Source organism: Polyergus mexicanus, unplaced genomic scaffold, assembly GCF_030449975.1.
Source record: "Polyergus mexicanus isolate NDT 795.1 unplaced genomic scaffold, iyPolMexi1.0 SCAF_8, whole genome shotgun sequence".
Lineage (NCBI taxonomy): Eukaryota > Metazoa > Arthropoda > Insecta > Hymenoptera > Formicidae > Polyergus > Polyergus mexicanus.
This window is the reverse complement of record NW_027223328.1, coordinates 8694404-8718262: the sequence shown is the minus strand read 5'-3', so window position 1 is coordinate 8718262 and position 23859 is coordinate 8694404. Positions and strand designations below refer to the sequence as shown.

The window sequence follows — 23859 nt, the reverse complement described above, 5'->3', positions numbered from 1 at the left end:
TGTGTGTGTGTGTGTGTGTGTGTGTGTGTGTGTGTGTGTGTGTGTGTGTGTGTGTGTGTGTGTGTGGAAATATTCTCTTACAAAATAAAATTAATATTCTTACAAAATTTATACAAGATTCTATTAAAATTCGCTTAGAAATTAATGTAAAGTTAAGATGAGAATTTCGTTGTTTGTCAGAGCTCGAGTTTGGATTTCCTTGAGTCCTCTGATATATCAAGGTCGGATGGGAAGCGCCTGAGATGATAAATTTATCCGATTACAGAGATTACGGAAGATAACGGATTGAAATTATCGTGGGTAAAAACGCGTGTCCGATAAGCACAAGTCTCGCGCCGATAATATACTTTCCGTTTTGTATAATGCAAAAGGTTGAAACGCTAGAATCCTTAATCTTTGTAATGTATCATCGTACTGTTAGTTTTGATAATACTTATTTATCCCAAGTTACATAACAGACAATTACAATAAAGCTTCTTGGCTAAGCTTAATTTATTTTTTAACGACGATCATTATACATTATATATTATATAAATCATTAAATAGAATGACATTTGAAGATGCGCCATAAACAGTTTTTGAATAGAAGACTGAAAATATGCCGATGACGTGCGTACATACCATAATTTTTGTGAGAACAAGGACGTAGATATTCTGAACCGTGTCATTCATTCGATAATGACATATCGCATGTCTCATGCAATCATAAACTTCTTAACTTCGGAGTAGTGTAAATATGTACTGTGTACTGTTATTGAGCGGTTCATATATTTGTAATTGGAAATTATCATAAAAATTTCCTGGAATCCGAAATGATTCATACCAATTTAGTAAACCGATTAATATTAATCTTAAGATTAATGATGAATCGACTTGCATGTGTGTGATTTCGGAAATTTTGATCGACGCCACAAACAGGAAACGGCGCGTGATAACGTACGACGAACGTTCTATTTCTCGTTTAGCTGCTGCGAACTGATTTAATGGCCGGTCGACGGAAAGACGCGCGTTTTAAAATTCGCCCCGATAATTACGTCTTCCCTTTCTTCTTCTTCTTTTTTTTTTCCTTTCTTTCGAAGATGTCCTCCCTTGTCGCTATTTGACTATGCTAATACCGCGCTAACAGCCTAGGCAAACGCAATATATCTATTTATGCGCGTCGCTGAAAACTCACAAAAGTAAAAAGCCTCGATGACGACGGCTTTAAACCGCGCCGCTGCTTTTTAAGCATTACTCCGTCGGCGAAGCATGCATAAATAATTAATAACCTGCAAATTGATTCGCGGTGTCATAGTGACGAGCATGTAACGCGCGCGCACACACACAGCGACTTATGAAGTATCATACGGAGAGGTAAAAAGAGAAATAGAAACGACTCGCCGGCTTCCTCTTCTCCTATAACTTGTATATAAACTGGAATCCATTAGTTTACTTGGTCGAGAGAGAGAGAGAGAGAGAGAGAGAGAGAGAGGAAGAGAAAGAGAGATAGAGAACGTTACGTAATATACGACATGCACGCGACGCGGCTACCGCGTGTCGCAATCATATGTCGCTGCACATTAACTTCGTAGAGATCAATTGAACACCTGAAGGAGGAGAGAGGCGTTCTCCATTCCGAATAATATATATTCCATAATATGTGGTATTACAAAGTATATATTTCTGCGAGGATATTTTTACCTTTTTATTTATCAGTTATGTAGAATTGTTACAGAGCATATTTATAATTTATTTTTGTATAGTTTTTTTTTTCCATTCATATATATATTAACCGAAACGATTTCATACATCTAATTAAATTTATACAAATAGATGCTGTAATTGCAAATGGTATGCTATGCTTATTATTTGATAAAATTTCACATCCTCTGATGATTCCACAATTTTGATTTTATTTTACGAAGACATAAAAATAATAATTTGACAAAGACATTCTTATATAAAAGTATGATTGACACACACTAGACATAAAAATATTCATAGGATATACTATGTTGAGAAATGAGACTTGTAGAAAGGAAAGAAAAAGAAGAGAGTAGTTTCTCTTTCTCTCTGCCTATCTTTTCTCTCCAGAGGAAAGACTTTAATTCCGCGTTAAATGCAGAACGTAATAAAATGGCAACAGTCAAGCATATTACGAGTCGAGGCGCTTTTTAACACTCGCGAGAAGCCAGGACGCGAGACAAGGCAGAAAAATTCCAGATTTTGTTGCCTTTTTAAGGAGAAATGCTGATTTACATTGTCATTAATAGCGTTTTTGATAAATATAGCGAGAGTGATGGCCACGAGTGAAAGCAGCATATAGAGATTGAAAAAAAGAGGATCTTAATAAACTAATTATATAGATGCAGCGCATAGTCAACGCGCTTAAAAAGATTTATGTTGTGCCTATGTGGAAACGAGAAAAAATTACGAGATAGCCGGTCGTATACTTTTGGATCTTTTTAAAGAATTTTTCTTACCAGCGACGTAACCCGGAAAGGATTAAAAAGGAACTAAGTTTGCAGCTGCAAACTTTGTTTTTTTTTTTTATAATATACAAGAAAGGCTCGCGAGAGATATCGCTTATATTTTCTGTGTATGCGGTGCGTCGTGTAAGGCAAAATATTCGAGGCATTACAAATATTGTTGCGGCCTGACGTGGCGTAATGTCTATTTAAGGCAGTCCATCAGCTACCGAACAACGCGCCTATTAACCGTAATTACCTTTGGAATTAATATCAGCCTAGCAGGAAAGTCTTGTGCGCGCGACATTTTTTAATTTACAACAAAATTTTAATTTCACAAATATACTCATTAAAAAAGTTTTCTTTTCTAGCTTATGATCTCGAAATTTTCGCCAATGCCTTAAATTTTCAATATGAAACATGCCGTGTTAAATATTGTATATGCATTGGAGATTTATCGTTTTTCGACTAAATTTTTTATTTATATATATTTTTTTTTCGAAGAAATCAGAATTTTAAAAGATATAGGATAGTAAATCGATTCTCTTTTTTTATATGATTTCATCTGCATATTATAAGAATGTTAACGAGGCTTCTTCGTTATTTCATGCAGTATTTCTCAGCATGCATGTACGAAGTTGTTCGATTGTTAAACAAATAACGTCAGCTTTGCGATGCAAAGTAACTTTCAATTGCATTTCTTAGAAAAATGATGATAGGACATTTCTATGATCGACGCAAACGGCATCGACATTGTCACGAATATCGCGAGACAAGATAAGGTTTCCGTGTGGATTAATATCGGATTAAAGGATTAAAAATACAAAAAAAAGGACCATGCTTCTTATCAAAAGATTTTTTTTTTATTTATTTATTTATTTATTTAATACTTCTTTAAGTTGTGCTACAAATTCGAGATATCTTCATCTCTCGAAATAGCCTCTTTTCTCATAGTCATTCTTGACTCAAGGCATTTCTAACGTAAACAAGAAATATATATTTGCGGAATATACGCGATTATGGACGCGGCGACCATCGATCTGTGCGAATATTACATGCGTATTTCTACAGGGAACGCACGTCTCTACGTCCTCGAAAATAATACGACGAGCAAGGATGATCGCATATGCGCAAATATTTTTTCTTGAAACAATAAAACTCTTTCCGAGATCCTCCGTGTTCACGTGCGAGGTGTTCAGGCGTGCGGACATGCACCTGTGTTGCACGCGTTTAAATATACATATTATGTTTGATATTATACGGTTAATCGCACGCGAAAAGAAGAAACCGAGAGAGATTCATATATATATATATATATATATATATATATATATATATATATATATATATACGCGATTTTGTAATATGATAATTAGGTAAGACCGGGAAAGATATAATTGTGCAATTTGACCGGCTTTTGATTCTCAGCATATCATATATTCATAAATTTCACTCGTGACTTAATGCGAAACTATCGCTTTTACGAGACACTCACGTTGAAAGGACGAATGGCGATAAAAAAAAAAATAAATAAATAAAATAAAAAAGGAAAGCGATTATCATAGAGATGGATGACGTTTCGAATTGATGGAGGACGTTTCGAATTGAAAGGGTGTGAACAGGATTATATAGATATATAATTTTCCGAGTTTATACATAAGTCTGAGTTGTGTAGAAATTTCTGAAGTTATTCGAGTATAGTCCAAGATTTCATATTAACCGCAGACTTCTATCAAAGTATCTGCTGACGCGAAATGACACAGAAAACCGGATACACGTAACACGACTGATGCGAATTCACTATAGGCGCTGCATTTTTCTGCACGACGCGATAATTATTTCCTTAGTCCAAATTTTTTTTTTTTTTTTTTTTTTTCCCCATTGCCGCGCGTTTGTCCTCGTTATGCGTTGTTTCCTTGCCCGCTTCGTATTACGATATTCGACAAAGCGATATTTCACAAAGCGTGAAGTCGTATCCATGATGGAGCTTATAAACTCGATTCTCTCTCTCTAATTATAAGCATCTTAAAATCTGATTCTTTTGAGAAACACGCGAGAGAAAGTCGGTTTCTCGATTAATCCTAAGTTCTAAGTATCAATTATCGGAAGACCATGAATCATCAAGCGAGATTTGCATCCCCGGGATGCGTAAACTTGACATGCGAGCCGCATGACGTATGTTTTATCGTGAGAGGTGTATCGCGATTGTGTGGCATCATATACAGGGTGGGGCATTTATATTGAGACACCTAAATATCTAAAAAATAAAGCAAGACAGAAAGAAATGTTTCGGACAAAAGTTGTTCGGTTCTAAGGGGTTCATAAGATGGTGCCATTAGTTTGATCTTGAGTGGAGGCGCTTCGAGATTTCAATGTCAATCTTGTTTTATTTTCTTTACACCAATTGATGTCTCTCATTTTTTGAGCTCAAAATATTAAGGTAACATTATTGCAAAATAAATAATTTTATGAGATATTTCATAGTTTATGTAAAATTATGTCGAAGTAAAGTAATAAAATAAAGTATAAAATATCTCGTAAATTATTAAACTTTTGGCCATCTTATCCCTATAACTTTTCATGCAGAATATTGCAAGGAATCGATTTATATAAAAAAAATTGGGATGTTTCCATTTAAAAAAACAAGATTGACATTGAAATCTCCGAAGCGCCTCCACCCAAAGTCAAACTAATGGCACCATCTTATGATCCCCTTAGAACCGAACAACTTTTGTCTGAAACATTTCTTTCTATCTTGCTTTATTTTTTAGATATTTAGGTGTCTCAATATAAATGCTCCACCCTGTATACATGCGAATGCGCGCGCTAGCAAAACGGGTTAAGAAGCATTAGACTTTGGCTTACATTGTGGTAGGTTCTGTCTGGTCCGCAAGCGCGTGTGATTATATAGCGGCTTGGCAGAGTATGAACCCGGATCAGAAATACCACTTATGCACGCGTATGCAATATCATTGTTGTCATTCCAAAGTCCGCAATACGCGACGTCTCGTGGCCGATGATGACGGAGAGGAAGGGTGTTAACCATTAGTCAAACTGATTAGCCGATACGCTTTTTATTTTCTTCTCTAATGCCAAGGTCATAGAAATGCACGGACACGTAATTATTCCGCTGACAGCTATTTCGAGAAGCGCCTTCGTACAAATACCGTTGCGATTATGCGATTTTGTGCTGAGCAAGGATGAATATGAATATTGCCAATATGAAAGAATATAAGAGTTTCAGTTATATATTAGAATACATACAATGATCTTGAATATTTTTTTTTTACTTCCATATATGGATAGTCGTCTTGTCATTTACAAATTTTAATTTGGTATTGAAAAAAAAGTTTTCCATCTTTTCTGAATTATTTCAAAAATGTGGAAACTAATATTATTATTTAATAAAATAAATCGAAAGCAACGTGATATATATTTCTTAAAAAAAAAAAGAAAGAAAGAAAAAAAAGATTAAATAACTACATTTAAGTAATGTTAAATATCTAATGTAAATGCGAGCCTCATATTATGTTCGGAAAAATTGAACATATATTGCTATGTGTTTTTCGATTATTCGAGTAAAAAACGTGTCTTATCGTATATATAGTATTATCTCGCTTCATACTTTGTTTGGAATTGACCGCTCAAGTAATCAATCCAGTTTTCTCTTAGAAAGTATCTTATAAATCTTTCTGATAACTCAATGACGAGAAAGGGAAGATAATAAGAGAAAGAATAAAAATTATTTTTGGTATCAAAATTTGAACGTTGTTAGATGATCAGATAAGACTTTTTCAAATAAGAAAAACCGGTAGAGATAATTCAGTATCGTCAAGTGAAAAAAAAAAAAAAAAAAAAAAAAAACCATTCATGAAGCGAGATAATACAATATATATATGTACACTTAGCCCTTTTCCCGTGTCTCTCCTCACAAATGAGGAAATAAATTGTTCCTATATGTTATGTAACAATTGCATTTTCTTGTTTTTGCATAGAAATGCACTTGATAAGCCGACAAATAATCGTTGCACAAGTGATTTCGAAAGATCTTTACATAATCAGAGGTCACAAATGAAGAAGATCTGTTTTGAATCGTGATATAATAGGTTGAAAAATTGAGGATTTGAATGACAGTCGAAAAATATTACATATTTTTTGTAGAAAATAAGTTCGAAATTTTTATTTTCTATAAAATAAATCAACTTTTAAACATGTAAATTGAAAATAAAATTTAAATACAAACACGAATAATTTAATAATATAATACAAACGCACGCGCGTTAACCCACATAAATATTGCGATGATAGTATCTATATATATTTATGTGATAAATATTAAAAATTATTATTATTATATGTCGGATTAATATTTCGTTAATCTATGCTCATATAAAATATGCTTTTATAATCTAATCTCAAAATATGTGTGCCGCTTTTGCGCTATTTAAAGATTGTGCGTCATTTTCTTGCATAGTACTATGATATCCTGTTTCTGCAAGATATATTTTTCACGATCTAAGCTTTTTTTTTAATTAAGAATATATATATGACGAAGAACATTATTTTACGTGATAGCAAAAAAAAAAAATGATATAAATCACTTTTGTTTATGATATTTCCTGTTTTTCGACGTTCTTCCAAGAGATTAGATTCGATAAGTTTGATAAGATGGGGAATTTCCTTGTCTCTGCGTTGTGAATAAGCGGCTTTTTGCCGTTTTGTAATTATGTCCAAAGGGAAATAAAATGTGCTTAATAAGGATCATTTCTCGTCTAATACTATCGACATTAGCCAAAAAATACGTCATGCTTGACGTGGCACTTAAAAGCAAGATATATTCTATATCAGTTATTAGTATAGTTATAGAGTTTTCATATACGCGAATATATCTCAAAAGAAAAAAAAAATACAAGATTATACAGAGGAGATTTGGGATTTATAAGATTGCATAACTTTGGCGTGTTCATGGCAATGTTTTCCTGCGTGAAAGATATGCTGTCAAATTTATATTTTTTCAACATCTACATGTATTTACATTTATGGATAATCATAAGAATAATTGAAAGAAGAAACGGCATTGCGATTTTTCATCAAGTCAATTTTATATAGAGATTTTAATTCGTCCAATTTATTGACGCAAATATTTCTCACGATTATAAATTGTGGCCTACATACCTTGCAATTGAGATAAAGAAAACGGAACTGACTGTATGGCTTTGCGCGGTTAAAGAAAAGGGATGAATAAACATGATATCACGTATCAATAAATTTTAATATATCGTACATTATAAATTATTCCAAGGCCTCGGGATCTTTCACGCGACACGTGCATTTCGTATTACGAGCCGGTTAAAGAGCTGATTAAAAGTGAGAATTAAAACATCCACGCGGTGAAGCATTAAGATATTTGCACGAAATGTGACAGTGACACGTAAACGATCCTTTTCCGAAAAATTTTAAGAATCTCAAATTGATTTTTATTGCATATTTATATACCCTGGTTAATTGTAACTTGAAATCCTTTCTAACAGAAAATTGATTTTATAATCTCAGCTCGATTAAAAAAACTTTTTCATCATCGAAGCTTTGCGTCATATTGCACTGATCTTCATTTAAAAAATTGCTTGCAAAAATTGAATGAACTTATATTTATGTGTTATGAAAAAACAAATTTAAAAAATAAAAATATATATCCTACTTTTTTATACAATATAATAATAACTTATCACAGAAGATATTATAAATTTGTGTTATATAATTTTTGAAATTTGATATTCCATATACGCATAATGAATTAACAAGAATGATTAGAACTATCATAATTACATGCCAAAAAAAAAATGTTCTTTCGCACATAAGTGAATCTTTTTTTTTTTCAATTTTCAACATTTTATTATAGTGGTGCAACACATATATGCGCTAATTAAAGTTTTAATATAATATTATTTTCCATTTTTATATCGAGAGAGATAATATATGCATTACAATTATTTATAATTCTATGTAAATACAATATTTTTTAATACACTAGCGTAATCTTATGAATATTTCGAACAATAATAAAATAAAGAACTTGTGTCTTAATGCTTAAATAAATTTTTATATCGCTGGATCCACCGCGCTGATGTCGCTAATTATAAGTATTGTTCGAATTAAGCACAGGTTAATCAAAGTTTGATATCATAAATTCCTGTTCATAGTGTGTACAACGTGAAAAAAATTTCGTTAATGTACAAAGCAACGGATATAAAGGGAATACGAGTCGATTCTGGTTTTCAAATTTAGAATTAGTTGTGTGTGAACGTCACCATGCGGTTTATCTCTCGCATTATGTTATCTTTGTATGCAATTTCTCAAGGTCTGTGACGATTTGCATACTTAACCCCTACTGACCCAGTATTGATATCCATGTTATTAAAATCTAGTATTATTCGCGACCACTCGTCGGATGTGGCATAATATTATTGCCGGGAGACATAAATCGATAATTTAACGATATGTAATTCATCGATTCAAATAAGTTAACATATTTTTTTTGTTTAGTCAGTATTTCGTTTCATATTTGAATATCTTTTTTGTGATGTCCGTCTCTATCTGTATCTGTCTTCATTTACATTTAGAAATGGCGTAGAACTGACTATCCATATTAAAGTATATTAATTTTCGCGCAAAGACGAAGACACGTGTGAATTTATATGGAATGTATCAAGATATTTTATTGTCTGGTTTCTGGCATTCGCCGTATCTCCGATACGGAAAGGACGATGGAGTCGCTCGGCGACTTATCAAAAGTGTCAAAGAGAGAATCCACATAAACATTCTGTCGTTTGTTGCAGATGCGGATTTGGGCATGGCCGCGGGGACGGTCGGCGGTCCCGTCCTGACTCTACCTCCGGTTCCGGTCAGCAATGCCGCGTGTGCCATATGCGGCGATCGCGCCACCGGGAAGCATTACGGTGCCGCGTCTTGCGATGGTTGCAAGGGCTTTTTTCGGCGATCCGTTAGAAAGAATCATCAGTACACATGCAGGTATACTTGTCATTCCCGTGACGATAAATATATCAAAAATATTTTGTTTTATATCAGCCTCGCGAAAATCTTATAAACCGTTCCTCGAAAAAAGAAATATTTGTTTTTTAAATTTTTATCTTAGGCTTATGAGAAAATGTCAGATTGACAAGGACAAACGGAACCAGTGTAGATACTGTCGATTGCGCAAATGCTTCAGAGCCGGTATGAAGAAAGAGGGTGAGTTTGCGCGCGGATCATCTATCTCACACATGTCTTACATACGATAGACTTGTCTGCAGAAACGGACCCTTATTTTAATCCTAAATAAAGAGTGATGAAGTATATATTGTGACTAATACGGCACTCAATTGATCTTATTTTTTCTTCCTTTTCTTTTTACTTTAAAGATTTTTTTCGTGATGCCCGTTTCTACACGTGTCCATTTTCATATATATTTGGAAATACGTAGAACTATATATCGATATTAATCTAACAATAAGCATATTAATTTTCGCAGCTGTACAAAACGAGAGAGACCGTATAAACAATCGACCACCGAATAATGAGAACCAGACGGAAAATAGCGGCCCGTCGATGGAGGACTTATTGATGGCTGCGAGGCATATCGGAATGCTTGAGGTCAGTGAGGCTTAACCTCGGCCGAATTGAATATTTATAATTATAATTTGCTTCTCTCGTTAATGCGCGCGCTGACAACCTGGCATGCATTATCGGATTGGAATGATCGCCGACATTTCATTACGCGGGGCCGTTTATTTCCCTTGATATACCTCAAGCGTTTAGCGCAATCTGTGCCATCACCCGCCAAAAGAGAACCCTTGTGAATTCTTTCCTTGTTAAATTCAATGATGATCGAATCATTTGCATACTACACTTCATGTAGCAATCGTAAAGCGTTCTAACGCTATATTAATCATACGTATTTTGCAATTTAATGCTAGATATTCGTAGAAAAATTAACACGCGATTTAAATTTTTGTTTTCAGATTAGTTTTTTTTATATAGCACTCCAATCCAAGTTTAGCTATTTAAAATCAACATACATATATTCAATATAAGAAAATAGAAAGTCAGTCTTCCAAGTTCTATATTCTGTGCATTAATCACTGTATCAACCATCTTAATTCCTCTATATTTGCTTCACAGATCTATTCAAGTATTTATGTCGACGAATATTTACGTTATAATTGAATATTTTATATTTCCTCTTTTTTATAGGGAATATTTATAGGGAGAATGTCGTAAAATAGTATATCAATAAATTTTCTATCTTAACGTATAATATTTTTGTGTATTTGCTTCTCGATATATCTATATCTTATTTCCTTTAAAAAGCGCGCAATATCACGATGATTCTGTATGATTTTAACAGCTAGGCAATCCGAAAGAAGACGTCGATCCTAGCACGAAGCGAATAGCTGGCTTAAACGACGTGTGCGACAGTATGAAGGAGCAATTGCTGATCCTGATCGAGTGGGCCAAATGTATCAAGGAATTTGAGACGCTACCGCTGGACGACAAAGTGGCGTTGTTGAGAGCCCATGCAGGTGAACACCTGTTGCTGGGGGTGGCGAGACGCAGCCAAATACATAAATTGACGGACGTGTTATTGCTCGGCAACGATTGCATCATCATGAGAAACTATCCCGGTATGTAAAATCGATGGAGATTTATTATAGTCGCATGATGTAGCTTCTGATTTCTCCTTTTTTTTTCTCGAGTGAAGCAAGCGGCGTTAAACGCAAAATTTTTAAATATGTTTGAAAGATGTCTCGCATACATTTAAAAGAAAGAGTTTGAACATTTATCGAATATCATTGCAAGATGTCTTTCAGCATTTTCGAACGTCTGCCTTTTCGAGATTTATATTGTATAGAAAGCTATGCTTATCGATGATTCATAACTCTGTGTCTGGCTCCGACTTGCTCTTATTCATAACACTTCTCTATGTGTGGTGCGTTTTGGCTTTACTAAATAACGACATTAGATTTCATTGTGTGGGAACGTGTGTAGTTACGCTTGAAAGTTCTCTGGGATTGAGATCTCCTTTTCGGACGCGTATGCGAGGCGAATGTTAGGTAAACCCTGACCAATTTTCTTCTCGCGTACATTGCGCAAAAGTCTCATCTCATTGCGGTTCGGACGCGTAACGGACGTTAAATGCCATTTATGTATGCGGTATGCAAAAAATAATTATAATAAAAGTACAAAAGAATAATAATAATAGAATAATGAAATAATAATAATAGAATCATGAAATAATAATAATAATAATAATAATAATAAAAAAAAGTACAAAATATTCGCGAAGAGAGAATCGCCTATGGAAGCATAATAGCATACGATCAATTGATATTTTTTTCCTAATGAATACAAATCCCGATATATAAAAGACAACATTTCTAAATATAAACCGTTTTGAATGTAAAACATTTGGAACATTCCATACAGCACGATATCAGCATAAGTAGCGTCTTATCTCAAGCGAACCAAGTTATCTCGACTGTCGTCGACAAAATACATCGATATTGGAGCGATACCGATACGTCTTTTGCGATGCGGACTGTGTCAGTATCTCTTTTTTTCAAGACTAGCACAACACAACGCGCGCCCCATTTGTTCTTTTTCATTAAACATTTTTAACGATATATACACAATATAACTGTCAAAATATGCAATGACAGCCGCTCGCGAAGTAAATGCGCAATGACAGAGCCAATCGCGGAAAAGCGACAACAACAAACTTCGAGACTTTCGAGTATCGACTTTATATGCCTTTTTTAGACAGGGATTCGAGCATACATGTGAAAGAAAGCCTCTAAATAGCCGATTCGACGGCCTTCACCTTTTTGCTTACGTAATTTGGCCGTCCATATGTGCGGATGCCGCGCTCATTCGTTGAATAGCTACTTACACTGAACGCTTCCTCTATATCTCGTTACCGCGTTTCGCTGTAATTCCGTAAAAATCCTAATCGTGTTTTATCTATCAATTTACGAGTATTAAGAGAAAAAAAATATTTGAAGATGAAATATTGTTTGCACAAAAGCCATCGATTGCTTTCGTTTCTCATCCCTCTCTCTCCCGTCCTCTGAATATTTATCTTCTCATTGTAATAAGTAAAATACGGGAACGTTAGATACCAGAACGATTTTATAATACTTTAACATTTTATCGATACAACGTAGGTCTTTCCTCGGATATCGGATTTATTTGGTAAGTTGCATGTGGGATTTCTAAATCACGCAATAAACACATATACACGCACATTATCTTTCTTATTTTTTTTCTTACGAAATTTCCCTCTCGGATTATAATAATTTATTACATTTAAAATCTTGTTTATATATTATTAATATTTGGATACGCTTGTATATTCATGGAAATTTTATATTTACATAATTGAATTTTTAATTCTTTCTATTTATCTTACGAATTTCTATTTTAAATCAAAAACACACAAAAATGTTCAAGAATTATATTTTAATTAATAAAATTGATAATATTGATATATATATAAAAGTAATTGTACAATTTATAATGGCATAAGTAATTAAAGAAGTAAAATAATTAATATCAGGAGCTATTATTATTATTCTTGAATATAAATAATGATAATGACTCATGCTATTATAATTATCTTAATATTTTAATTATTCATGCTTATATCGCAAATTTTTGTACGATAATTTTTAAAAATGTGCACCTCCCCAATGCATCCAACTCATTATTAATTTTCGTAAATTGGATGACTTTGCGACAAGATAGGTGATCTCTACTGTAATATTTTTCCCCCTTTTTTAAATCTTCTGCATTATTGTTATGAAGAAAGCATCAGCAGTTCGTATATTATATTAATGCATTATATGATAGATAAAAAAAAGAACGCTCTGTCACTCGTCTTGTCACACAAGTTAATCATGTTTTATTATGTAGAACATTTTGTGGCAGAATGTAATTTTTTTGTGATTAAATTTACTTAATGGAAGGATTTGAGATCACACGACAAAACGACTGTTCAGTTACGAAACTTTCATAAGTTTGCATCGAAAAATATCGATGGATTCAAATCTGTGTTAGAAATATTATATTTACTTCGTAGTAATGTATCACAATACGTTAGTACAACTTACAATTGGTAACTGGATATTTCGTTTGTGTATGTGCACGACTTTGGGGTGTAGATAGTTGACTGAGTCCGGGATTTATGTTGTGTGCTATTCTAAAATGCATGCCGAAGAAGTGTGGATATCGATATTATTTGGTTTGCGAAATGTTTTTGTTTTTCACCGGACTCAGTTTCTACAATCACGAGGAAATACGAATGGCATAACCGCCGTCTATCAGTAATATCATTGCAATCCACAGAAGGAAACAATCAGCAGGACTTAGATATCAGTAAGGTTGGCGTTAGAGTGATGGACGAACTGGTAGAACCGTTAAAGAAGATCAAGATCGACGACACGGAATTCGCTTGTCTCAAAGCACTCGTATTCTTTGATCCGAGTAAGTGTGTCTCGTTAATAAATCTGAAAGTCTTACGTCGCACGCGATATCTAATAACCGCGATTCACAATGCAAAGTTACCCGAATGCGCGACAGAATAGAAAAAGATTGTCGTTGCATGCAATAGACATAAATGTATTCCGTTAATATAGATCGAATGCAATTCGCTCGCAATAATCTCTGGCGATCAATTCGATCTTGTTAAGGCAATCACGCTTCACGAGTTCGCCAAGCTTTCATAAACAACGCAAATAATCGGTTATTTATAAGTATCAGCGATAAGACGTTAAAAATTGCGTGTCCATTTCGCGTCAAGATTTGTGATAATTCCATTTCATTAATTTCATATCGCACTATAGAATATTTCTCTTCATCTGTCAATCAATTTATTAACAATTAACGCAATTTGCATCGCGAATGATTGTCGGGATTGAAGAACGACGTTAAAGATCTCCACGTGATTACGCATGATTACTTCGTCGTTATATATTTTTACTCTTCTGTCTCTTTACAGACGCGAAAGGTTTAAGTAATTCGGAGACGATCAGGACCCTACGTAAAAACATCCAGATAAAACTTGAGAATTATATCAGCGATTATCGCTGTCACCTCACAGGACACTTTGGCGATATCCTCCTATTGTTACCAGCCCTGCAGTCGATCTCGTGGCAAATGATCGAGCAGATACAATTCGTCAAGCTATTCGGAATGGCGCATATCGACAATCTACTTCAAGAAATATTCTTCGGTACTACATCGGAGGTAAATGACAACATCACGTCCATACCGATCTCAAATACCGCGCCGGGCAGTTATATGAGCAGCAACGAGAGTCCTACCAGTCCTTTGACGCCGGCCAATACCGGTAATCTCAGTCCGCAGACCGATCAAATGCCCGTCATGATTCTGAGGGATTTGGCGCCGAATCAGGACTTCAGGTTTTTCAAACAGGAACCAAGTCTCGAGCCCGAGACTAGTTTCTGACTAGATTGGGAGATGACTAGCCAATGATGTTCTGCTCAAACAGTTGCTCAAGTAATAAAGTTCTAAATAACGTATATTATGTTACCATAGCATCGAATTAAATGTAATTGCGATGACATTAATAAAAAATATATATCGGTATATGTAATACGTGAGGAAAATAACATCGAATCCGGCACATTGCCGTACACGAAGTGAACGAATACAGGGTTTCCCATCGAATATGGTATATCAAAGTGTTGTACGACAACGTATGTCGTTTTGCCAAACTATTGAAACGAGAATTATTTGATTTTGCGTTGACGCAAAAAAAAAAAGAATTAATGCATTACGGGATATCTTTGTTGCATCCATGTGGAATTGCCGTATTCGGAGAAAGAATCCGACCGATCACTTGACGTGTACGTAAACATTAATTTTGTCATATCGTGTCGATTTTGGAAGAATGTCCGCTTAAATGTCCAATTCACGGGCATTTGATCAGTTTATGGACAATCGCGATACACAATAAATCCCGCATCTGTACAAAAAATGGTTGATCGCCGACCAAAAGATTGCCTATATAAATGTAATAAGCGATAAGATCGTATCTTGCCACTATTAGTACATGCTACTGTTGAAACAGTGTTCGCACTATCTTTGAAATATGGATCAGGACCAAAAGTCGAGGAGAACGAAATATGTTTCGTGTAATATCACGCAAAAAAATTGTGACAATAATTAGCAACTGAATTAAAGCAAGACTTGAAATCAATATAATAATTATATAATTTTCAATTTTCTCTGCTATAATATATACAAAAAGAAAACTCAGTCTTAAGCTGAATGTCACATTTTTATCGTCACGATATACACACGTAGAAATCGATTTTGCATGTCCTACGATATCAAAAACCGAATTCAGCGAAATAATACCGATTTCAATCTCTGATTTTGAGAGATGCAATAAGAAGTAAAGCTATATCTGACTATTATTTGTACAGAAACATACATTTACAAATATGTTATATTAAATAAGCGGATATAATCTACAGAGATGTCATAAAAAATATTTTTTTACTGTTCTGCTCAATCTACGAATGAACATAATGTTTTTTTAATTCGTGATGTAGTAGTGTAAATAGCATGATGCAATAACATAACACACACACACACACGCGCGCGCGCGTATGTATAACATTCCAAATGTAGCTATACCGATATTATAATAAGCATTAATTGTAAATATTCCTAAAATAACTGGCGGGAGACGCGCGCTAAATGTAATTATCTAACGTGAGTTTCCTGCAAAATGAAAAGTGCGCCATTGCAATGCAATTTATCATTAGTACCATAGTAATAAGAAGTGCACGCGCATTAGCCGTTTTGCATGCATGTACATACATGAAACTGTCAGTAAGCCGGTAAAACAGCTGTGCCTGACCAAAATGACTAGTGCACTTTATTCTGGTGTTAGGTTTTAATGAAGTCTACATTGACACATATTATGGCCGGATAAAAAGCAATAACATAGTAATCAGGTAAAAACAGTAATGTTAATGATAGAGAAAAATAATAAGTATGATAATCATAATAATGTAATGTAATATATAGAATAGATGGAGAGAATCGCTAGTATAATTGAAATAGAAGTGATTTCTCATATAAAAGTCTGATATATCATATGTATAAACAGATATATACATCTTATTAAAAAATTTAAAAAATGATTTTGATATTTTATACACAATTTTTCAATAAGTTAAATTGTTTTAAATCAATTTATTCTCTCTTTCTCTCTCTCTCTCTCTCTCTAAAATGTAATTATACTTTTATATTCATAAAATAATCATGTAGATATCTCATTCAAGTTTAAAAACCTTATTAATTTTCCAACTTTGAAAATTAATTTTCTCGAAAATAAAACATTGTATGAGGCAAATTTTATTCTACATTTTTGACTTACTTTTCCACAACAAATTCGGTTATAGTACGATTTTCGATCCATCTTATATACATATTATTGATCATCCAGATTTATACTATAATCATAGTAATCGATAATAATCCTGAATTTAAAAAAATTTAAACACAACATAAATAAATTTGTAATTTACAAACTCTCATAGCATTACAATTTATAAGACTAGGATTACCTTTTCTTTCTTCTTTTTATTTAAATTTTACTATGATTTGATTTTTTTATTACAATAATTTTTATAAGTTATATTTGTATTATTAAATTTTGAATAATTTTTCATGACATATTTTATGTCACATTATATTTCTATACATAAAGTCTCAACAATATGCATAGTACTATACTAAAAGACGTATGTTTTATAGTGTAAATCGTAGATATTACTGTAATAAGTTCGGCGAATATATTTTCTATTTTTGTACGAAAAAGAATTTAAGTTACATTAACGTTTAGTATAAGATATATAGTAGTGCAACAGAAGAAACAATTATGGTTAATAATGAAAAGAAATTTCATTAGAGAAGTGCAACATATTAGTGTTTCATTGTATATTTATCTGTTAAGATATATATTTTAACAATTTTTATATATAGTCGTGGGTTGTGAAATAGATATTACCACCTTTTGTTGCACAATTCTTTCTATATGTTGTTAACAGTTCGAATGTGATTGATTCCAAGATGTGTAAATAAAATTTTTATTTGTTATTTAATAAATAGAACTCACATAGATACTCTTATAATAAATCTTTAATATGAAGGGATATGTAATTTGAAGATATAAGATAATAAATTTTATTTAATATTATTCTAGCATCTTATTCTCACATTGTGAAAATCATTTGTATAAAACATTATATCACATTGCTGAGATATTGTAATAAGTAATTACTGAACTTTAATATTATTATTTCATTACACAAATTTTATACGATTTTAATCAAGTTCATAATCTGTTCGTTTACGTTTTTTAAGATTTACTGCACTCTGCGAAGTTTCTATAATGCTCGAACCTTTCCTTAACCATTCATTTAATTGTAACTTAGCTTTCCTACCTGCAAGAAATAAATCTCTCTCTAATCTTGGCAGTAAACTATTAAGTGTAGGGTCGGAAACAGGATTTTGCGCCCAGTCCATAACTAATCTAAATCGTGATCTGAAGGTCTAGAAAATATAAAATAATTGAGTAATCGATGTATATGAACTAATCTTATTTAAAGTTAATATGAGATTACTTACCAATAACAAACTGTCAATTATCATTTCACAATCACGATTATTGAATTTTCTTAAGTACATCCCTAGTTCATAGTAATATGGATTCCATTTATTTAAAACAACAGTACAGGCATCCGCTAATAGAATTTCCCTGTAATAGGTAGAAGGAACAAATTGTTAGAAAGTTCTCCTCAATCTTATTAGAAATGAATTCTATTACATGCATATCTTTTAGATTTTTGCAGATTATAATTTTGACTAATCATGGATTGGATAAAAGATTTTTCTTGACTTTATATTTAATAGTTTATTAGTGATAGGCTTATTTCTTAAAAATAGAAAAATCAAATCGCATTTAAATAAATAAAGTTTGAACCTAATAAAAAATTTCATAGAATGATTAATCTCGCTTAAAAAATATAAATTAACAAATCGTAAGCTTGGATATATACCTATAGCCTTCCTTGTATATTTTAGGTATGTCTACACTGACTATTGATTCTCTCGCTATATTCAATGGCTGTGCCAGCCACAGTGGAAGCTCTAACTTTGTACCTATTTTTAAATCTTCAGATTCAGAGGAAAGATCTAGGAAACCTAAATATGTATATGGTATAATATTAATAATAGACAGATTGCATATTTTATAAAACCAATAGTAATGTAAAGAATAACGCATAAGAATTAAACAGATATTTGACTTGTATTAAGCTACTATTTTTATTAGGCAAATGTTATTTTACCATATAATTATAACTTAAAAGATTAATTAATAACTGACAGATATTCTTTTCTTGTAAAAGTTATAATTTTTCTTCTATTTTTTCATTATTATAATTCTATTTAACATTCATAAATCATTCTTTATGTGTTTTAACGGACAAGATTATAAAGATGTTGAATTTCGATTATAAGCTTACCCAAACGAGGTAATGTAACCTCGACTTTGCACGATATTCGTTCCTCTGTACACAAGATATCTGTCAAAGAAAAATAATCAGGCATATAACTGCAGGACAATGTCGCCATTTTTATAAAAAAGTTTTGGAAGTTTCATCGAAGTTTGAGAGCGTTCGAATAATTTCAAATATATGAGACTGTACACATACACCTGCGAACTGCGAACACCTGTTGCATACTCATTTTCAGTGTTGACAATACACGCCACTGGTAAGACGCTTTTTCTAGCTAGTACAGTAGCGCCAGCTAGATTCATTTTAAAGTTGGCGAAACTACATAGCTAAATCACTTTTCGATACTATAGTAAAACGGTCGGTTGGTGCGTGTCCGTGCTAAACTCCTATATATATATATATATATACGTATATATTAAAATTTAGTTAAAGTTTAGATTTATAAAAGGATTCCGTCTTTTTATTGAGAGTTCTGGGGAGCACATAAAATATAAGAGAAACTCTTAACATTTTTACGCTGAAATCAATATAGCAAATTGCAAATTTTCATGACGTTTTGCGAAAATGCCTATCACCGGGCGATACTACAGGTTACTGCATTTTGAATTCTTTTAGCTATCATCTGACTGTATGCTATTTGAGTCACAATATTTGTCACGAGAGGGATGCTGCTAACATGGAAATCTTCGTAAGAACAGCACTTTTTAGTATTATTTCATCGATGGTTCGAATTGTACGTTAGCGTTTGTGACTTACAATTAGTCAATGATTTATAATTGTGTTGCAAATTGATTATAAAAAAAAAAATAGAAATGAGAAAGCCTCCTTTGCACACATTTTAACGTACGAATTTTAGGAAATACAAAAACGAAATTTTCTAAATTCAGTAACGAGAGGTATATCGCACTATCAGATATTACATGCTCTATTTTTGTAACCTAGAAGTTCTTTTTACAAATGTCAATAATTGCGTTTTTGACATTATAATATCTTTTTAATTCTTTTATGTATCAAAAGATTTTACGGTTCATCAAAAATTACGTTATCACAATCTGCTTATATATTTGTTAGCGTTTTTTTTCTGTTATAAATTTGCGGCAATTTTCTTGTTTATTTGTTATAAATGTAACAAGTTTTCAATTTTTATTCTGTGTTTTACTTAACATATAGATTAAGATCTTATTTATATTATTATATTAATTCATACAAACAAATTTAAGAAACATAATATAAGATGCTTTGTTTTTCTGTGAATGAAAGCCTTTATAGCGGCTTAATATGATTACATTACGTGGAAAATTGAAAAAGGACAATGATATAACGAATTCAAAGAACAACAATAGACGAGTTTCAATACGTGATAAATTATTGATAAAAGAGGTATTTATTTTAACGAGATTTAATATGTTTTATGTATTGATGTTAATACGATTCATATGGATTATTTTGCTTAGGTGCAAGAAATGGAACAAACATTGCCATTAACTTGTCAAGTCACATTCAAAGATCCACATTGTCTGCATGAATTTATACTGTTAATTATACCAGATGAAGGATATTGGATCGGTGGCCATTTCTATTTTCAAATTTATATAACAGAGGAATATAATATGATGGTAATTTTATAGTCTACAATTTTATGTGATATAGCAATGTAAAATATAGATACTTTTGTATCTTTACTCGCACATCTTTTAGCCACCAATTGTGAAGTGCTTAACAAAATTATGGCATCCTAATATAAGTGAGGATGGTGACGTATGTCTTTCCATTTTAAGAGAAAGCAGCATTGATGGATTGGGATGGGCACCGACGCGCAAACTAAAAGATGTTGTATGGGGTTTAAATTCTCTCTTCACTGTGTGTATACAAGTATTTTCTGCTGCATTTAGTGCAGTGAATATGTCAGCGAGATTATATTGCTTATATTTTATATATGATATGTTTCTTTCAGGATCTCTTAAATTTTGACGATCCTTTAAATAGGGATGCAGCAGATTTGTTTATTAAGGACAAAGAATCTTTTCGAAATAAAGTTAAAGATTATGTAATGCAGTATGCAAAGAGATGATTTATATTGTAACATTTTAAGGCAAGACTAATTATGTACATTTATCGTATTGGTTTCATATATATATATATATATATATATATATATATATATATATATATATATATATATGTCTCTTTTTAGTGAATGAGTGAAGAACTTGCTCAAGTGTGCTTTAGATTGGTATGATTTAACTCAGTTTAATATTTTGCTAGTCTTCTTTTGCCTGAAAGATATTACTGGGTCGAATTTTATATAATTAAATTTTTTTTCTCGGGTTGTTATAGAGATGAATTATATTCATATATATCGATTATAATCTATATATATTATATATGAAAAAATTGTAAATGTATGAAGAGGATAAAAATGCATCACGTGTACAATAATGTTTTTTCTCTCTATGAGACATGATATAATGTGAGATGTAATGTTCCATTGGGACATCTGTAAATAAAATGGGTGTTTAATAATATACTCAAATCGCGTTGTAAATTATATGTTCTTCATAAGAAAATGTAAAGAAGATGTCACACATGTATATTCAAAGTATCGAATCTTAAGTATCTTAAATAAATATAGAAAATACAGGACTTTCCAGGGTTAATGCGCGTAATTATTTCATCAAATATTTATTTATAATTCTCATACAACATGATCGAAATTTTTTGCTAAATTTCAAAAAATTCGATTTGCACTTTGACTCGTTGAAATGTATGTACGTAGGCAACAATTCCTTTGTGTTAGACTCGTCAAATTAACGGACGGTTGAGAAACTTGTTGTTTTACTTTAGTGTTGACAGAATTCGTTGACAAAGCATCGACGATCGGTTGACACGACGATATATCTTTGCATGTATAATTACAAGTCGTAACAAATAAATTATAACACGAGAAACGAGAATTTCTCTCGTTTCTCATCATTTCTTCTCGCTATCCAGAGAAATAGACACAAACGCGAGACGAATTGTGTTTGTATGGTGTGTCCATAAATATAAATAAAAAATCGCAGGTCGTTAGAACGTGGTTCGCAGCTCTTCTTGTATACTGGTCGACCTAATGAGCTTCTGTTTCGAGCCCAACAAACTCTCGCTCGCTAGGCTATCATTCTCAGAAGCTAGCTTCGATTTTTCTTCGTGATACCTCTCGTTATACTCTTTCAGCCTGTTGCCCAGGAACACAGCCCTCTCGCGTTTCTTAATCATATAATCTGTTGGTAATAGCCACCTATGTTCGTGACACTCCTCCGCCATTGGTCTTTTACTGAAAAAAATTAATGTAATGTATCATTAAAAAAAAATTCACAAATTTTATATTTGATATTAGATACAATTATCCAATTGCTATGAAGTTACACAACAAAGTTAAATAAATAATTATGTTAATCTTGTTAAAAATTTTATCTAGTTAATTAATATCAAAAATCTATTATTATATGATAAGAATTCAATATCAATCTGTTACGTCGAAAGTATAAATCACAGATGCAATGTATGTATAAAAGAGATATTTAGCGATGGATATAATTAAACAGGAATGGAAAAAAAAGATCGAAGATTCTTATAACGTCACTACCAACCTTGGCGCGCGTTTGAAGACCAGCATGAGAAATCTGGTAGCCTCCTGACTAAGCTCTTTGTAGAGATATTCAAATCTGTATCTGACGAAGGATATATTCTGTCTGGTCTCGTCCGCGTCCTTCCCACGAAAAGGAGAGACTCCGGAGAGCAGTATGTAGGTCAACACGCCGACCATCCATATGTCTGTCTGCGGATAGATCGGCTCGTCGTTGTAAAGCTCGGGCGATCTGTACTCGCGGTGACCCAGTTGCTCAGGCACTATCGTGCCCAGTCGACTGACTCGATGAGCAGACCCCATGTCGACCAGTTTCACCTGCACCGATCTTACGGACGACATGACGATGTTATCTGGTTGAATGTCCAGGTGACAGTAGCCGCGCCAGTGCAAGTACTGTAGACCGTCGAGAATCTGCGTGATGGCATTCGCCACGCAGTTCTCCGTGTATTCGTGTCGGCTGGAGAAGTACGTGAGTATGTCGGCGCCCTGGAGCTTCTCCATGACGAATACCGCAACCGGGGAACCAGAAGGAGTCTTGTAGGCCACCTCCAGCATGGCTATCCGCTCGTGTCGCAGCGAGCGCAGTGCTTCGTATTCTCGATTCACTTGCTCTTCCGTCCCAGCGTTCAGCTCCAGGATCTTGGCGACGATCACGCAATCCGTACTCTTGTCCACGCCTTTTACTACGACGGAGAATTGGCCGCGCGACAACTCGGAGATGAAGCTGTATTTGGTGGAGAGTTGGTTGGATTCCATCGACCATTCGATTGGATGCTCTTCCACGGAGTAATCCATGTGCGGCTTGTCTTCTTCTAGGATGATCTCCTGACCGGCTTCGATCAACTCTTGAAGATGTCTCATCGCCCGTGTGATCTGCACCTTCGGGCAACCCGGCGGTCGCGTTTTAATCAGCTTCGACGGAATGCCCTTCTCGCTCCAGCCTATGCGATTTCGTGCCGCCAGACGGAAATTGTAGCTCGTGTCTTGTTTTAGGTCACGCACAAGGTAAAACTCGTGGTCGATATTGGAAGCAACATCTATCCAGGCGATCGAGTCGCCTTCCTTGTACTGAAGATTGTAGCACACCACGGGTGAATTGCCATCGTACTTGGGCTGCTTCCATCGCAGAAGGACTTCAGTATCCGAAACATCAGAAGCCTGAAAAGTCGAA

At 33.5% G+C, this 23859-nt stretch overlaps 4 protein-coding genes across 18 annotated transcripts in view; 2 read left to right on the top strand and 2 right to left on the bottom strand.

The window, feature by feature from the left end:
- Hnf4 (Hepatocyte nuclear factor 4) overlaps positions 1-16737 on the top strand; it is a 34664-nt gene extending 17927 nt beyond the window's left edge. For 4 of the 7 annotated variants that reach the window (XM_070300712.1, XM_070300711.1, XM_070300710.1 and 1 more), the window contains 6 exons: positions 9284-9476; positions 9601-9695; positions 9976-10097; positions 10852-11128; positions 13827-13985; positions 14500-16735. In XM_070300712.1, coding sequence (XP_070156813.1) covers positions 9284-9476; positions 9601-9695; positions 9976-10097; positions 10852-11128; positions 13827-13985; positions 14500-14969 — 1316 coding nt within the window. In that variant the 3' untranslated portion in view covers positions 14970-16735. Of the gene's footprint in view, positions 1-9283; positions 9477-9600; positions 9696-9975; positions 10098-10851; positions 11129-13826; positions 13986-14499 lie in introns of all 7 variants that reach the window. The other 3 variants (XM_070300715.1, XM_070300713.1, XM_070300717.1) reach the window with 3 other exon arrangements.
- Positions 16738-17751: 1014 nt separating this feature from the next.
- On the bottom strand, positions 17752-19243 carry Psf3 (DNA replication complex GINS protein PSF3). Its single transcript, XM_070300719.1, has 4 exons — positions 19067-19243; positions 18599-18743; positions 18168-18297; positions 17752-18092 (listed from the first exon to the last, which is right to left on the bottom strand). Exons 1-4 carry the CDS (start codon positions 19173-19175, stop codon positions 17865-17867), a joined length of 612 nt encoding a protein of 203 aa, XP_070156820.1. The 5' UTR covers positions 19176-19243; the 3' UTR covers positions 17752-17864.
- A 548-nt stretch (positions 19244-19791) lies between these two features.
- On the top strand, positions 19792-21657 carry LOC138935483 (NEDD8-conjugating enzyme UBE2F). 2 transcript variants are annotated; one of them, XM_070300100.1, is made up of 5 exons: positions 19792-19956; positions 20321-20440; positions 20515-20676; positions 20759-20920; positions 21015-21656. In XM_070300100.1, exons 2-5 carry the CDS (start codon positions 20339-20341, stop codon positions 21129-21131), a joined length of 543 nt encoding a protein of 180 aa, XP_070156201.1. In that variant the 5' UTR covers positions 19792-19956; positions 20321-20338; the 3' UTR covers positions 21132-21656. The 2 variants fall into 2 exon arrangements, with proteins under 2 accessions (XP_070156201.1, XP_070156203.1); XM_070300102.1 differs by lacking the exon at positions 19792-19956 and having other exon boundaries at positions 20327-20440; positions 21015-21657.
- A 29-nt stretch (positions 21658-21686) lies between these two features.
- Obsc (Obscurin) overlaps positions 21687-23859 on the bottom strand; it is a 36211-nt gene continuing 34038 nt past the window's right edge. For 5 of the 8 annotated variants that reach the window (XM_070300087.1, XM_070300088.1, XM_070300089.1 and 2 more), the window contains 2 exons: positions 22690-23846; positions 21687-22373 (listed from right to left, as the gene is read on the bottom strand). In XM_070300087.1, the coding sequence (XP_070156188.1) occupies positions 22127-22373; positions 22690-23846 (1404 nt within the window). In that variant the 3' untranslated portion in view covers positions 21687-22126. The remainder of the gene's footprint in view (positions 22374-22689; positions 23847-23859) is intronic. The other 3 variants (XM_070300093.1, XM_070300094.1, XM_070300095.1) reach the window with 1 other exon arrangement.